The sequence below is a fragment of the Patagioenas fasciata genome, chromosome 32 (assembly GCF_037038585.1).
Source record: "Patagioenas fasciata isolate bPatFas1 chromosome 32, bPatFas1.hap1, whole genome shotgun sequence".
Lineage (NCBI taxonomy): Eukaryota > Metazoa > Chordata > Aves > Columbiformes > Columbidae > Patagioenas > Patagioenas fasciata.
Window position 1 is genome coordinate 3,921,819 of NC_092551.1, and position 15,304 is coordinate 3,937,122.

The 15,304-nt window shown below is 71.7% G+C and overlaps 3 protein-coding genes across 3 annotated transcripts; 1 reads left to right on the top strand and 2 right to left on the bottom strand.

Moving 5' to 3' along the window:
- Positions 1–21: 21 nt before the first annotated feature.
- Positions 22–6,467, top strand: GCDH (glutaryl-CoA dehydrogenase). Its single transcript, XM_065859230.2, has 11 exons — positions 22–67; positions 286–373; positions 802–936; positions 1,436–1,498; positions 2,322–2,492; positions 2,765–2,894; positions 3,181–3,400; positions 3,828–3,931; positions 4,759–4,884; positions 5,432–5,592; positions 6,107–6,467. Exons 2-11 carry the CDS (start codon positions 292–294, stop codon positions 6,250–6,252), a joined length of 1,338 nt encoding a protein of 445 aa, XP_065715302.1. The 5' UTR covers positions 22–67; positions 286–291; the 3' UTR covers positions 6,253–6,467.
- Positions 6,468–6,548: 81 nt separating this feature from the next.
- SYCE2 (synaptonemal complex central element protein 2) lies at positions 6,549–9,356 on the bottom strand. The gene is made up of 3 exons (XM_065859298.2): positions 9,223–9,356; positions 8,222–8,402; positions 6,549–7,342 (listed from the first exon to the last, which is right to left on the bottom strand). The coding sequence occupies exons 1-3, from the start codon at positions 9,318–9,320 to the stop codon at positions 7,148–7,150; spliced, it is 474 nt and encodes a 157-aa protein (XP_065715370.1). The 5' UTR covers positions 9,321–9,356; the 3' UTR covers positions 6,549–7,147.
- Positions 9,357–9,979: 623 nt separating this feature from the next.
- Positions 9,980–14,774, bottom strand: FARSA (phenylalanyl-tRNA synthetase subunit alpha). Its single transcript, XM_065859239.2, has 13 exons — positions 14,493–14,774; positions 13,792–13,929; positions 13,271–13,369; positions 12,467–12,585; positions 12,283–12,375; positions 12,074–12,202; positions 11,889–12,004; positions 11,727–11,811; positions 11,554–11,653; positions 11,292–11,460; positions 10,950–11,027; positions 10,276–10,390; positions 9,980–10,210 (listed from the first exon to the last, which is right to left on the bottom strand). Exons 1-13 carry the CDS (start codon positions 14,646–14,648, stop codon positions 10,105–10,107), a joined length of 1,503 nt encoding a protein of 500 aa, XP_065715311.1. The 5' UTR covers positions 14,649–14,774; the 3' UTR covers positions 9,980–10,104.
- Positions 14,775–15,304: the final 530 nt, after the last annotated feature.

The following is a 15,304-nucleotide window of genomic DNA, read 5'->3' on the forward strand; positions in this document are numbered from 1 at the left end:
CGGCCAGGCCCCCGACACGCCCCCCGCCCCCGTGACGTCACGGCCGAGGGTTCACCGAACGCGCACGGTGCGGGAGGAGCGCGGGGTTCGGGGTCCCGGGGGGGTCTCTGGGGTCCCGGTGGGTTTCTGGGGCGGCTCGGGGGTCCTTGGGGTTCTCTGGGGTCCTGGGGGTCCCGGGGGGGTTCTCTGGGGTGGCTCGGGGGTCCCGGGGGGGTCCTCTGGGATCCCGGGGGTCCCTGGGGGGTTCTCTGGGGGGTCCCGGGTGCCTGACCCCGCTGCCCCCAGGCCCCCATGGCGCTCCGAGTCGCGGTTCCGCTGCTGCGCCGGGTCCGGAGCGGCGTCCGCTGGGGGGGCTCGGGCCCCCCCCCGCAGGGTGAGTGGGGACGGGGGTCCGGACCCCCCACTGCCCCCCCACACCGGCCCCATCGCTGCGGGGCGGGGGGGGGAATCACACGCGTGGGGCTGCGGCTGCCGACCCCCCGGACCCCCCGTTGATACCGCGCCGTGACCCCCCCGCTGTGTCCCCGCCCCGGTGACCCCTCGGGACCCCCGTGATCCACCGGTGTTTCCCCGTGACCCCCAGAGCTGTTCTCCCCCCGGTTCCCTCCCACCGGTGCTGACCCCCCTGGTTTCCCACGGTGTCCCCCCACGGCTCCCCGGTTCCCCCGGGTGCTGACCCCGCTGACCCCGTGCTGACCCTCCCGGTGACCCCCCCCGGTAGCCCCCCCGCTGACCCCAGTGCTGACCCGGTGCTTACCCCCCTGACCCCGCGCTGACCCCTGACCCCGGGCGTGCCCGCAGCGCGGTTCGAGTGGCGGGACCCGCTGTGCCTGGACGCGCTGCTCACGGCTCCCGAGCGCCTCCTGCGGGACGAGCTGCGGCGCTTCTGCCGGGAGCGGCTGCAGCCGCGTGTGCTGCGCGCGCACCGCCACGAGGGTACTGACCCCTGACCTCTGACCTCACCGCCACCAGGGTACCCACCCCCTGACCCCCTCCTGGACCCCCCCTGACCCCCAGGGGACCCCCTAACGCCCCTGACTCCCTCCTGGACCCCCCAAACCCCCATGACTCCGGGGGACCCCCTGACCCCCTCCTGGACCCCCTGACCCCGGGGGACCCCCTGACCCCCTCCTGGACCCCCTGACCCCCTCCTGGACCCCCCCAAACGCCCCTGACCCCCTCCTGGACCCCCCCTGACCCCCAGGGGACCCCCTAACGCCCCTGACTCCCTCCTGGACCCCCCAAACCCCCCTGACCCCGGGGGACCCCCTGACCCCCTCCTGGACCCCCTGACCCCGGGGGACCCCCTGACCCCCTCCTGGACCCCCCCTGACCCCAGGGGACCCCCCTGACCCCCTCCTGGACCCCCCAAACCCCCCTGACCCCTCCTGGACCCCCTGACCCCGGGGGACCCCCTGACCCCCCTGTCCCCCAGAGTTTGACCGGGAGGTCGTGTCCGAGCTGGGGGCGCTGGGGGTGCTGGGACCAACCATCAAAGGTGAGGGGGGACCGGGGGTGCCGGGGGTCGGTGGTGGCACCGTCCCCAGGTTGGTGGTGGCACTGTCCCCAGGTCGGTGGTGGCACTGTGCCCAGGGTCGGTGGTGGCACTGTGCCCAGGGTTAGTGGTGGCACTGTGCCCAGGGTTGGTGGTGGCACTGTCCCCAGATCGGTGGTGGCACTGTCCCCAGGGGTTCTGGGGTGTCTGGGGGGTCTCTGGGGTCCCGCGGTGTCCCTGGCACTGTCCCCAGGTCGGTGGTGGCACTGTCCCCAGGGTTGGTGGTGGCACTGTGCCCAGGGTTGGTGGTGGCACTGTCCCCAGGGGTTCTGGGGTGTCTGGGGGGTCTCTGGGGTCCCGCGGTGTCCCTGGCACTGTCCCCCAGGTCGGTGGTGGCACTGTCCCCGGGGCTTCTGTGGACACTTGGGGTCCCGGGGTGTCCCTGACACTGTCCCCCAGGTCGGTGGTGGCACTGTCCCTGGGGGTTCTGGGGGGGTCTCTGGGGTCCCGCGGTGTCCCTGGCACTGTCCCCAGAGCTGCACAGGGACCTTATCCATGGAGTTGGGCTGGGGGGGTGATGGGGTCCCCAGGGTGTGTTTGGGGGGGTTCTGGTGGGTCCTGGGGGGTCTGGGGGTCCCGTGGGTGACGCTGTCCCCAGGTTTTGGGTGCACGGGCACCTCCTCCATGGGGTACGGGCTGGTGGGTGACAGTGTCCCCAGGCTGGGTTTGGGGTCCTGGGGGCTCTGGGGATCTCGTGGGTGCTGCTGTCCCCAGGCTGTGTGTGGGGATCCCGGGGGGCTCTGGGGTACCGGGTGCCTGTCCCCAGGTTTCGGGTGCGCGGGCACCTCGTCCGTGGGGTACGGGCTGATCGCGCGGGAGCTGGAGCGCGTGGACAGCGCCTTCCGCTCGCTGCTGAGCGTGCAGTCCTCGCTCGTCATGCACCCCATCCTGGAGTTCGGGACCCCCGCGCAGCGGGAGCGGCTGCTGCCCGCCCTGGGTGAGCATGGGGGGTCCCCAAAACAGCGGGGGTGGGGGGGGGACACCCCTAAACAGCAGGGGTGGCTGCTGCCCCCCCTGGGTGAGCATGGGGGGTGGGTCAGGGGGTCTCTGGGGGTCCCAGGAGTGCAGGGGGTCCAGGGGGGTCTGGGAGGCTCCAGGGGGGTCAGGAACATCCCAGGGGGATCTGGGGGAGCCCTGGGGGTCCCAGGGGGCTGGGGGTCTCTGGGCAGTCCCGGAGGTCTCTGGGGGTCCCCACTGACCCCCCCCCAGCGCGGGGGGAGCTCCTGGGCTGTTTCGGGCTGACGGAGCCGAACCACGGGAGCGACCCCGGGCGGATGGAGACGCGGGCGCGACACAACCCGGCGAACGGGACGTACACGCTGCGGGGCTGCAAGACGTGGTGAGGGACCCCGAAACCCCCTGACCCCCCCACACAACCAGGGGATGGCTGCTGGCGGTTGATGGGCAGGTGTGGGGATTCCTGCTGGGACCCCCAAACCCCCTGAGTCCCTGTGACCCCCCTGACCCCTGTGACCCCCAGGATCACCAACGCGCCGGTCGCCGACCTGTTCGTGGTGTGGGGGGTGTGCGAGGGCGACGGGCGCGTGCGGGGGTTCCTGCTGGGACCCCCAAACCCCCTGTGACCCCCCGACCCCCGTGACCCCCCCGACCCCTGTGACCCCCAGGATCACCAACGCGCCGGTCGCCGACCTGTTCGTGGTGTGGGGGGTGTGCGAGGGCGACGGGCGCGTGCGGGGGTTCCTGCTGGAGCGGGGGCTGCGCGGGCTCAGCACCCCCAGCATCCAGGGCAAGTTCTCGCTGCGCGCGTCGGCCACGGGCTCCATCGTCATGGACGACGTGGAGGTGCCCGAGGAGAACGTGCTGCCCGGCGCCGTGGGGCTGGCGGTGAGGGGGGGACATTGGGGTGATGGGGACACGGGGGGTGATGGGGACATGGGGGGTGGTGGGGACGTGGGGGGTGGTGGGGGTACGAGGGGACACGGGGTGGTGGGGACATGGGGGGTGGTGGGGGTACAGGGGGTGATGGGGACACAAGGGGTGATGGGGACATGGGGGTTGGTGGGGGTATGGGGGGACACGGGGTGGTGGGGACACGGGGGGTGATGGGGACATGGAGGGACACAGTGGGTGGTGGGGGTACGGGGGTGGGTGGGACACAGAGGGACACAGGGGGTGGTGGGGGTGCAGGGGTTTGGGGGTGTCTGAGGAGAACGTCCCACCCGGGTGTGAGGGGACCCAGGGTTTTGGGGGGGCTTGAGGAGGTGTTGGGGGGCGCAGGGGGATCGGGGCCCCCTGACCCTGTGTCCCCCAGGCCCCCATGCGCTGTCTGACCCATGCGCGGTTCGGCATCGCCTGGGGGGCGCTGGGCGCCGCGGAGTCCTGTCTGGAGACCGCGCGGCAGTACGCGCTGGACCGGTGAGGGGGGGCGGGGGTCCCGCAGTACGCGCTGGACCGGTGAGGGGGGGCGGGGGTCCCGCAGTACGCGCTGGACCGGTGAGGGGGGGCGGGGGTCCCGCAGTACGCGCTGGACCGGTGAGGGGGGGCGGGGGTCCCGCAGTACGCGCTGGACCGGTGAGGGGGGGCGGGGGTCCCGCAGTACGCGCTGGACCGGTGAGGGGGGGCGGGGGTCCCGCAGTACGCGCTGGACCGGTGAGGGGGGGCGGGGGTCCCGCAGTACGCGCTGGACCGGTGAGGGGGGGCGGGGGTCCCGCAGTACGGGCTGGACCGGTGAGGGGGGGTGGGGGGCGGGGGTCCCGGCAGTACGCGCTGGACCGGTGAGGGGGGGCGGGGGTCCCGGCAGTACGCGCTGGACCGGTGAGGGGGGGTGGGAGGCAGGGGTCCCGCAACCAGCTGCCCCCCCACAGGTCACAGTTTGGAGGGTTTGGGGGTCCCGGGGGGTTTGGGGGTCCCATTCCCAGCCGCCCCCTGCAGGTCGCAGTTTGGGGGGTTTGGGGGTCCCGGGGGGTTTGGGGGTCCCATTCCCAGCCGCCCCCCGCAGGTCCCAGTTTGGGGGGTTTGGGGGTCCCATTCCCAGCCGCCCCCCGCAGGTCCCAGTTCGGGGGGTTTGGGGGTCCCATTCCCAGCCGCCCCCGCAGGTCGCAGTTCGGGGGGTTTGGGGGTCCCATTCCCAGCCGCCCCCCGCAGGTCCCAGTTCGGGGGGTTTGGGGGTCCCATTCCCAGCCGCCCCCCGCAGGTCGCAGTTCGGGGGGTTTGGGGGTCCCATTCCCAGCCGCCCCCCGCAGGTCGCAGTTCGGGGGGCCGCTGGCGCGGAACCAGCTGGTGCAGGTGAAGCTGGCGGACATGGTGACCGAGATCGCGCTGGGGCTGCAGGCGTGCGTGCGGCTGGGCCGGCTGCGGGACGAGGGACGGTGGGTGACACGCATGGGGACACGGGGACAGCGGTGTCACCATCCCCGGGGGCTGCAGGCGTGCGTACGGCTGGGCCGGCTGCGGGACGAGGGACGGTGGGTGACACGCGTGGGGACACGGGGACAGCGGTGTCACCATCCCCTGGGGCAGCAGGCGTGCGTGCGGCTGGGCCGGCTGCGGGACGAGGGACGGTGGGTGACACGCGTGGGGACACGGGGACAGCGGTGTCACCATCCCCTGGGGCAGCAGGCGTGCGTACGGCTGGGCCGGCTGCGGGACGAGGGACGGTGGGTGACACGCATGGGGACACAGGGACATGGGGACCAGTGGGGGACATGTCCCAGAGCTAGGGGGACTGTGGGGACACCAGTGTCCCTTCCGTGTCCCCAGGGCCGCCCCCGAGGCCATGTCCATGCTGAGGTGCAACTCGTGCACAAAAGCGCCGGGGGTGGCACAGGGGGACATTGGGTGACACATCCTACGGGTGACACTTGCCATGGGTGTCCCCGAGCCCCAGGGACAGCGGTGTCCCCTGCGTGTCCCCAGGGCCGCCCCCGAGGCCGTGTCCATGCTGAAGCGCAACTCGTGCGCGAAGGCGCTGGGGGTGGCGCGGGCGGCGCGGGACCTGCTGGGCGCCAACGGCATCTGCGACGAGTTCCAGGTGGTGCGGCACATGCTCAACCTGGAGGCCGTGAGCACCTACGAGGGTACGGGGACACGGGGACACCCGGTCATGGGGGACACCGGGACACGGAGGACACCTGGCCATGGGGGGACACCCAGCCATGGGGGACAGGGGACACCCGAGCCATGGGGGACATGGGGACACCGGGGACACCTCGGCCATGGGGGGGACACCCGGCCATGGGGGGACACCCAGCCATGGGGGACATGGGGACATGGGGGACAGGGGACACCCCAGCCATGGGGGACATCAGGACACCGGGGACACCCCGGTTATGGGGGACATGGGGACACCTGGCCATGGTGGACAGCAGGGACATGGGGGACAGGGGACATCCCAGCTGTGGGGGACAGGGGACACCCAGCCATGGGGGTCAGGGGGACACCCGGCCATGGGGGACATGGGGACATCGGGGACACCTGGTCATGGGGGGACACCCAGCCATGGGGGACAGGGGACACCCTGGCCATGGGGGGACGGGGGACACCCCGGCCATGGGGGTCACCCCCGGTGGTGGCACCGCCGTGTCCCCGCAGGCACCCACGACATCCACGCGCTGATCCTGGGACGCGCCATCACCGGCATCGCGGCCTTCGCCCCCGATACCGCGGGGACCGGGAGGGGACAGCACGGGGACACCAAGGGGACGGCGGGGGACAAGGCGCCAGCACCGCAGGGGTGACCGGGGACAGCCAAGGGACAGCGAGGGGGCAGCACCTGTGGCACCGGTGGTGTCACCAGCTTCTTGTCACCGCCGTGGGGCCGGATGTCACCTGTGGGGAGGACACGAGGAGACAGTGTCACCAACCGGACCCGGTGTCCCCACCAGGACCCGTCCCGGTCTCTTTGTCCCCCCTCACAGCCAATAAACGGCGTGAGAGCCGCCCCTGCTCATTAGCACCAGCCTCGTTAGCATTAATGAAGGTGCCCGGCAGGGGGTGCAGCCCCGACCCCCCCAGATTCACCAAAGATGGGCTGTTTAACCTTTGCTCTTTTTATTTGTTCTCAACCCGAACTGCAACAGCAACGGAAACAAACGCCCGGGGGACGCGGCACCGCGGGCTTGGGGGGCCCCGTGGCTTTGGGGTGCCCCGTGGGTTTGGGGGACCCCACAGGTTTGGGGGAGACCCTGTAGGTATGGGGGTGTCCCATGGATTTGGGGGACCCTGGCAGATTTGGGGAGGACCCCATTGGTTCTGGGGAGACCCAGGCAGACTTGGGGGAGCCCCCATGGGTTTAGGGGAGCCCCACGGGTTTAGGGGACCCCTGGCAGGTTCAGGGGGCCCTGTTGGGTTTTGGGGAAACCCCACGGGTCTGTGGGCGCCCTGGAGGGTCTGGAGGGTTCCCATGGGTTTGGGGGTGCCCTGGTGGGTCTGGGGGATTCCTATGGGTCTGGGGGTGCCCTGGGCAGTCTGGGGTCCCTGTTGGGTCTGGGGGGTCCCCATGGGGTCCCTGCGGGGCTCAGGCCTCGTTCTGCAGGCAACAGCTCCCAGTACACGGCCTGGGGGGTTCCTATGGGTCTGGGGGGTCCCTGTTGGGTCTGGGGTCCCCATGGGGCGGGTCTGGGGTCCCGGGGGTCAGGCCTCGTGCTGCAGGCACAGCTCCCGGTACGCGGCCTCCACGGTGCGGCACACGCGGCGCAGCTCGGCCTGGGCCTGCGCCACCCGCTCCAGCAGCTCCGCCAGCTCCTGCAGCCGCCGCTGCAGCCGCTCGGTGTGCAGCCCGTAGAGCTGGAACAGCCGCTCCTCCAGCTGCTCTGCCAGGGACGACACCTGCGGGGACACAACGGGGACATGGGGACACAACGGGGACATGGGGACACAGCTCAGAACAATGGGGACATGGGGGGACAATGGGGACATGAGGACACGGGTCCTGCAGCCGCCCGCTGTGCAGCCCGCAGAGCTGGAACAGCCCCTCCTCCAGCTGCTCCGAGAGAGATGAGATGTGTGGGGACATTGTGGGGACACAGCTCAGAACAATGGGGGACATGGTTCGAAATGGGGGGGGACACAGCTCAGTCTGGGGGGGGCACAAATGAGAGGACGCGGCTGGAAATAGGGACACGGCTCCATCTGGGGGGACACAGATCAACGTGGGGTGGGGGACAAAAATGGGGACACAGATCGATGTGGGGTGGGGGACACAGATTGATGTGGGGGGACACAGATGGGGACACAGATCAATGGGGGGGCACAAATGGGGACATGGATCAATCTGGGGAGGCAGAAATGGGGACACAGCTCGAGCCGGGGTGGGGACACAGGCGGCTGGGGGGTCCCCAGGGGGGGTTCAGCTGCGGCCCCGTTCCTGGCACTGCTCCTGGTCGCATTTGGCCCCGGCAGCTGCGCCGCGGTGGCCGCGGTGGCTCTGAGCGCCGGTGACCGGGAGCCGCAGCTGCCGGGGCTGAGGAGCCGCAGCTGCGCCGGGACAGCGGGGACCCAGCGCGGGACACGAGGACAGCGGGGTCCCCAGCACGGGGCCACGGCAGCTGGACCCCAAAGGGGCTGGGGGCTCCCTCCCCACTGCCCACCCGGCTTGGCGCTGATTTGGGTACAATAACACACCGAGCAGGAGGCTCGGGGCAGGGTTGCCCAAGTTCCCCCCACGCCCCCTCAGCTCTGTCACTAATTAGTGCGCAATTACCGCACCTTGAGCAGCAGCCCCTCGCGCAGGCCGCTCACCAGCCCCTGGTCGTCCCTGCGGCCCTCGTTGACGCGCTGGATCAGCCGCTGCGCCCGCTCCTGCAGGGACCCCAGGCTCGCCTCCAGCGCCGCGAAGAACCGCGAGGCCGGGCCGTCCAGGGGTGGCGACGGCGGGGGGGGCTCCGGCCTGCGGACACGGGGACGAGGACATGAGGATGGGGACATGGGGATGGGGACACGGGGACAGGGATGGACACACACGGACGGGATGGGAACACGGGGACAGGGACATAGGGACGGGGACATGGGGACAGGGACATGGGGATGGGAACATGGGGACGGGGACATGGGGACGGACACACAGGGATGGGATGGGGACACAGGGACAGGGACGGGATGGGAACACGGGGATGGGGACACAGGGAGGGGATGGGGACATGGGGATGGGGAAAAGATGGGGACACAGGGATGGGGACACAGGGACAGGGACACGGGGACAGGGACAGACACACAGGGACGGGATGGGGACATGGGGATGGGGACGGGGTGGGGACACAGGGACAGGGCAGGGATGGCGACACAGGGTAGGGGACGGACACACAGGCACAGGGGCAGACCCATCAGGGGACCGCCGGGGGGGCTCCTGAGTCAGACACAGGGACACATTGGGACGGGGACATGGGGACATGGGGACACCCCTGTGGGGACATGGACACTCCCATAGTGACGCGGACACCCCCACGGTGACTGTGACACCCCCCAGGTTCAGCCCCCCACCCCAGCCCCACGGCCTTGGTGGCCACGTTAATTAACGGGCAGCCTGGGTCCCGCTAACAAAGGCGAGGCCGCGGCCCCGGTGTCCCCTGCAGTCCCCCCGGTGTCCCCTGCTGTCCCCAGGTGTCCCCCCAGTGTCCCCCCGGTGTCCCCCCGGTGTCCCCCGCCCCGGGGCCGCCGCTCCCCACACCCGCTCTCGTTTTCCTGTCAGAACCGCGCCGGACGCGCGGTACCTGTCGGGCCCCTCGTCGGGGGGCTCGTCCCCGCATGGGAACGGGCCGTCGCCCTCCCCAGCCTCGCCCTCCGGCTCCTCACGCTCCTTCCGCGACATTCGCGGGGCTCTGGGGGCGGCTCCGGGGACACCGGGGACACCGCGGGCTCCGTGGACACCGTGGGGACGCGGGACCGGGACCCTCAGGAGCCCTGAGGAGAGCGCGGGCGGGGCCTCAGCGGTGACGAGCACCCGCGTGGGCCAATGGACGCCCGCCGGGCTGCAGGGCGGGGCTTTCCCGGCGACGAGCACCCACGCGGGCCAATAGGCGCCCACGGGAGGGACCGCGAGGCGGCCAATCAGAGGCGGCGCGGGAAAAGGCGGGAAGGGAGGGCCGGGCGCGGAGGAGACGAAGCTGCGATGGCGCCGGAACGCGGCGAGAGCGCAGGAGAACGGAGGTGACAGGTGACACCGGCGTGACCGAGGGGCACTTGGGCCCATCATGCTGTCCCGCGGGCGCTGAGGCACCGGGGGGGGGGGGGGCACGCTGAGGGCTGGAGCAGCCACGGGTGCAGCTCCCCCCGCCGTGTGGGCCCACAGGCGCCCGCCATCGATCCCCCTCCCAGGACCCATAGACCCCCGGGATCAATAAAACCCTTCTGGGACCGATAACCCCCCACCCGCCACACACACCGGCTCTGGGATCAATAACCCCCCACCCGCCACACACACCGGCTCTGGGATCAATAACCCCCCACCCGCCACATACACCGGCTCCGTCTGGAAAAGGGCATTTATTGGGCTCCCCCAGTTCGGGGCGCTCCCCCAGCTCTCGGGGAGTTCCCGGCCGTTCTGGGGGTGCCCCCAGCTCTCGGGTGCGCCCCGGCTGGGCCGGCCCGGCCCGTCAGGCGTCCATGCGGCACAGGGGGCTGTCGTAGACCGTCTGCAGGTTGACGCGGTGCCCGACCAGCTCGCGGATGTTGTTGATGCCGTATTTGATCATGGTGGGGCTGCGGACGGGTCCCGGGTCAGCGGGGCGGGGGAGGAGGGAAGGGGTGTCCCCAGCCCCACTCACCGCTCCAGCGACAGCCCCCAGGCGATGACCGCGACGTTCTCGGGGAGCCCCATGGGCAGCAGCAGCTCCGGGCGGAACACGCCCGAGTTCCCCAGCTCCACCCAGCGCCCCAGACCTGGGGGCACCGGGACCCCGGTGACACAGAGACGACAGACACCCCAGAATGAGGCAGACACCCCAGAATGAGACAGACCCCCCAGAGACCCTCGGGGTGGGACTGGGACCCCAGAGACCCTCAGAATAAGACAGACACCCCAGAGACCCCCGGGGTGGGACCGGGACGCCAGAGACCCCCAGAAACCCCTGTGGTGAGACAGGACCCCCCATGGTGAGATGGGACCCCAGGGACTCTTGGGGTGAGACAGGACCCCACCCCCAGGAGTGAGATCAGGGGCCCCCCCAGCACCCCAGAGGGTGATACAGGGGCCCCTGAGACCCCCTCACCAGGATGACCCCCAGACCCCCCAAAGGGGGACCCCAAATCCCCACCCCAGAACCCCTCCAGGGTCACCCCAAACTCCCGACCCCCCCCCCACCCCGAGTGAGGAGAACGAGGCTGAGCTGCGCCCCCCCCCAAAAGTCACCCAAGTGTCCCCCCCGCCCCATGAGGGCACACGCGGAACACGGGGTGTCCCTCCTGTTCTGGGGGTGCTTGGGGGCCCCCCGCCCCTCACCCTCATGGTAGCTGAAGATCTCCACGCTGGGCTCGGTGTAGGGGTTGTAGGCGGGTTTGAAGCGCAGGCGGGTGATCCCTGGGGACACGGGGCGTTAGGGGGGCTCAGGGGGGCCATGGGGGCTCCATGGGGATTCAGGGGGGTTCGGGGGGCTCCATGGGGGCTCAGGGGGGTCCATGGGGGCTCAGGAGGGTCCACGGGGGGGTCCCGTACCCAGCTTCCCGAAGAACTGCCGCAGCAGCCCCAGCAGGTGGGTTCAGGGGGCTCAGGGGGGTCCATGGGGGTTCAGGGGATCCATGGGGGCTCAGGGGGGTTCAGGGGGTCCACGGGGGGGTCCCGTACCCAGCTTCCCGAAGAACTGCCGCAGCAGCCCCAGCAGGTGCGCCAGCCCCAGCCCCCGCTCGGCCACCAGCCCCTCCACCTGGTGGAACTCGGCCAGGTGCGTGGCGTCCAGGCTCTCGTTGCGGAACACGCGGTCGATCGAGAACAGCTTGACGGGGCAGAACTTCTCCTGGGGAGGGGTCACACGCGGCCCTGAGCCTCCCCAAATCCCCCTGGACCCGCCGAACCCCCCCGGACCACCCGGACCCCCAAACCCCCCGACCTGCCGCGCCAGCCGGTACAGCGCCCGCGCGCTCGCCGCCGTCGTGTGCGTCCTCAGCAGGTTCCTTCGCGCCTCCTCCATCCGCCACTCGCTCTTGTACCTGGGGGGGGCGGCTCAGCGGGGGGGGCACGGCCGGGGACCCCCAACCTGCCCCCCAAACTGCGGCCCCTCACCCCTGCGAGCCGTAGCCGCCCTGCGAATGGACCTTCTTCACCTTGGCTGCGTAGGCGGGGGGCGGCGCGGGGGCCTCGGCAGGGTCTGGGGGGCACAGGGGTCAGTGGTGGCGCGGGGGGGCCTGGGGCGTCCCGGGGTTTAAAGGGGCCCCCCGCGCCCACCCAGCAGGAAGAAGGTGTCGTGCTGGTCGCGCGCCGGGTGCTGCTGCGGCTGGAACAGCGCGTCGAAGTTCCAGAACGAGCTCTCCACGAAGTTCTGCGTGGGCATCTCCGAGAACCTGGGGGGACGGCGTCAGGGGCTGGGGACAGCCCGGGGACAGCGTGGGGACCCTGGGGACCCCGCTCACCCCATCTCCAGGAAGATCTGGCGCAGCTGGGACCGGACCTTGAGCAGCGGGTGCAGGTGTCCGCAGGCGGGCGGCAGCCCCAGCGCCGAGAAGTTGTACGGCTTGAACGGCCGGGCGCGCCACGAGCCCCTGGGGGGGCGGGGTCAATGTCAGGGGCACGGCGAGGTCAAGGTCGGGGTCACGGTGGGGTCAAGGTCGGGGTCACTCACGTGGCGATCATGTCGGGCGTCAGCTCCGTCTCCTGCCGCGTCACGGCCGTGCTGAACGCGCTGCCCTTGGTGATCCAGTACGACTTGAGGGTGCTGGGGGGACAGGGGGTCAGGGGACACCCAACCTGGGGACACCCCAAACCCAGGGGCACCCCAAACCCGGGGACACCCCGGCCGTGCTCACACTTCCAGCAGCAGTTTCCTGCGCTTGAGCTCCGCGCGCTCGCGCTCGGGCAGCTGCTCGGCCTCCCCGCGCTGCACCCGCCGCAGGTTCTCCTGCACCGAGTCCTGCACCGCCGACACCTGGGGACGCGGGGACAATGGGGACAATGGGGACAGACCCACACCAACCCCGTCCTGCACTGAGTCCTGCATCGCCGACACCTGGGGACACGGGGACAACGGGGACAATGGGGACAGACCCACAGGGACCCCGTCCTGCACCGAGTCCTGCACCGCTGACACCTGGGACACGGGGTGATGTCACTCACTGTGGGCAGCACGCGGGGTCACCCTGTCCCCCTGTGTCCCCAGTGTCCCCGTGTCACTCACCACGGGCAGCACGCGGGGTCACCCTGTCCCCCTCTGTCCCCGTGTCACTCACCGTGGGCAGCACGCGGGGTCACCCTGTCCCCCTCTGTCCCCCAGTGTCCCCGTGTCACTCACCGCGGGCAGCACGCGGGGTCACCCTGTCCCCCTCTGTCCCCCAGTGTCCCCGTGTCACTCACCGCGGGCAGCACGCGGGGTCACCCTGTCCCCCAGTGTCCCCGTGTCACTCACCGCGGGCAGCACGCGGGGTCACCCTGTCCCCCAGTGTCCCCGTGTCACTCACCGCGGGCAGCACGCGGGGTCACCCTGTCCCCCAGTGTCCCCGTGTCACTCACCGCGGGCAGCACGCGGGGTCACCCTGTCCCCCAGTGTCCCCGTGTCACTCACCGCGGGCAGCACGCGGGGTCACCCTGTCCCCCTGTGTCCCCATGTCACTCACCGTGGGCAGCACGCGGGGGCCGCCGGGCGCCCCCTTGTCCAGGTGCAGCCACTTGTTGGCCATGGCCTTGCTGAACCCCACGGAGCCGCCGGGCAGCTTCTGGGGGGACACGGGCTGGTGGGTCCTGGTGACCCCCCGGTGACCCTGGGCCCCCCTGTGACCCCCATGCCCCCCTGTTCTCCCGAGGCCTCAGTGGGGGGCAGCCCCCCGTGACCCCCCGTTCCCGTTCTCACGGAGGCCTCACCGCGGGGCAGCCCCCCCGTGACCCCCCTGGTAACCCCCCCATTCTCATTGAGGCCTCGGCGGGGGGCAGCCCCCCCGTGACCCCCCGTTCCCGTTCTCACCGAGGCCTCGGCGGGGGGCAGCCCCCCCGTGACCCCCTTGGTGACCCCCCCGTTCTCACCGAGGCCTCGGCGGGGGGCAGCCCCCCCGTGACCCCCTTGGTGACCCCCCTGTTCTCACCGAGGCCTCGGCGGGGGGCAGCCCCCCCGTGACCCCCTTGGTGACCCCCCCGTTCTCACCGAGGCCTCGGCGGGGGGCAGCCCCCCGGGCGGGAGGCTCCGCAGCAGCCGCACCTCGGGGCTCCCGTCCCGCAGCACCTCGGAGCCCTCGGGGCTGAGCTCCCAGCGCTGGGTGGAGCGCGGCTGCGCCTCGATCACCTGCGGGGACGGGGAACAACCGGGAAGCACCGGGAACGGGCACGGTCAGTGACGGGGAACAACCGGGAACAACCGGGAACGGGCACGGTCAGTGACGGGGAGCAACCAGGAACGGGGAACAGGGAACGGTCAGTGACGGGACAACCGGGAACAACTGGGAAGCACTGGGAACGGGCACGGTCAGTGACTGGGAACAACCGGGAACAACCGGGAACGGGGAACAGGGAACGGTCAGTGCTGGGGAACAACCGGGAACAACCGGGAACAACCAGGAACGGGCACGGTCAGTGACGGGGAACAACCGGGAACAACCGCGAACAGGGAACGGTCGGTGCCGGGGAACAACGGGGAACAGGGAACGGTCGGTGCCGGGGAACAACCGGGAACGGGCACCGGCACCGCTGCAGGCCCGGGCGGGCACCGTGGGCGCTGGGACCGGGGCAGCAGCGGCACCGGGTTCACTACCGGGATCAGCACCGGTGCCCTGGGCTCCCCCTCCCCTCCCCGGTGTCCCCACCCCGTCCCAGACCGGTATCCCATCCCGGTCCCGGTCCCGTCCGCACCTCCCCCAGCGCCTGCAGGCTCTTGACGGCGCCCACCACCGCCTGGTGCTCCACGCCGAGCGCGGCCGCGGCCTCCAGGCTGCACAGGCCCCCGCCGGGCCCCGCGGGCTCCCGCTCCAGCCGCTGCAGCAGCAGCTCGGCCACGCCGGCCGACATCGCGGCGCCGGGACCGCCGGGACTACCGGGAACACCGGGACCGCCGGCACCGCTCCGGGACCGCCGGGAACACCGGGACCGCCGGGACTACCGGGAACACCGGGACCGCCGGCACCGCTCCGGGACCGCCGGGAACACCAGGACCGCCGGGACTACCGGGAACACCGGGACCGCCGGCACCGCTCCGGGACCGCCAGGAACACCGGGACCGCCGGGACTACCGGGAACACCGGGACCGCCGGCACCGCTCCGGGACCGCCGGGAACACCGGGACCGCCGGGACTACCGGGAACACCGGGAACACCGGGACCGCTCCGGGAACACCGGGACCGCCGGAACCGCGCGGCGTGAGCACCGGAACCGCGCGGGTCCTTGCCGGAAGGGGCGGGGCGCGCCGGGCGCCACCTTGGGCGTGGCGGGGCCGCCATGTTGAGTGTGGCCGCGGGACGGGCAGCGCGGTGGGTGCGGGGGAAGTGACGTCACGAGGCGCCCGGCTCCCCTCCCCCCGCCACACCCCGTGTGCCCCCGGACCCGTCACCGTGGCAACGGCGGCCACCGACCCCGCGTGGCGCCGCGGTGACGCCGTTGCCGTGACAACAGCCCCCGGGGCCTCATGAGCACAGCTATCACATCATTGCACCGTGTGACATCATCGT

Bases quoted from the DNA above. Each gene is read 5' to 3' on its own strand.
- GCDH (XM_065859230.2), top strand. From the start codon at position 292: ATGGCGCTCCGAGTCGCGGTTCCGCTGCTGCGCCGGGTCCGGAGCGGC. The intron at 2,493-2,764 runs GTGAGCATGGGG...ACCCCCCCCCAG, and splicing joins GCGGCTGCTGCCCGCCCTGG to CGCGGGGGGAGCTCCTGGGC. The intron at 5,593-6,106 runs GTACGGGGACAC...GTGTCCCCGCAG, and splicing joins GGCCGTGAGCACCTACGAGG to GCACCCACGACATCCACGCG.
- SYCE2 (XM_065859298.2), bottom strand. From the start codon at position 9,320: ATGTCGCGGAAGGAGCGTGAGGAGCCGGAGGGCGAGGCTGGGGAGGGC. The intron at 8,403-9,222 runs GTACCGCGCGTC...CCGTGTCCGCAG, and splicing joins CCCGACGAGGGGCCCGACAG to GCCGGAGCCCCCCCCGCCGT. The intron at 7,343-8,221 runs GTGCGGTAATTG...GTGTCCCCGCAG, and splicing joins GCGAGGGGCTGCTGCTCAAG to GTGTCGTCCCTGGCAGAGCA.
- FARSA (XM_065859239.2), bottom strand. From the start codon at position 14,648: ATGTCGGCCGGCGTGGCCGAGCTGCTGCTGCAGCGGCTGGAGCGGGAG. The intron at 11,461-11,553 runs GTCGGGGGGTTT...ACCCCTCCCCAG, and splicing joins TGTACCGGCTGGCGCGGCAG to GAGAAGTTCTGCCCCGTCAA. The intron at 10,391-10,949 runs GTGAGGGGCGGG...CGGTGCCCCCAG, and splicing joins GATCTTCAGCTACCATGAGG to GTCTGGGGCGCTGGGTGGAG.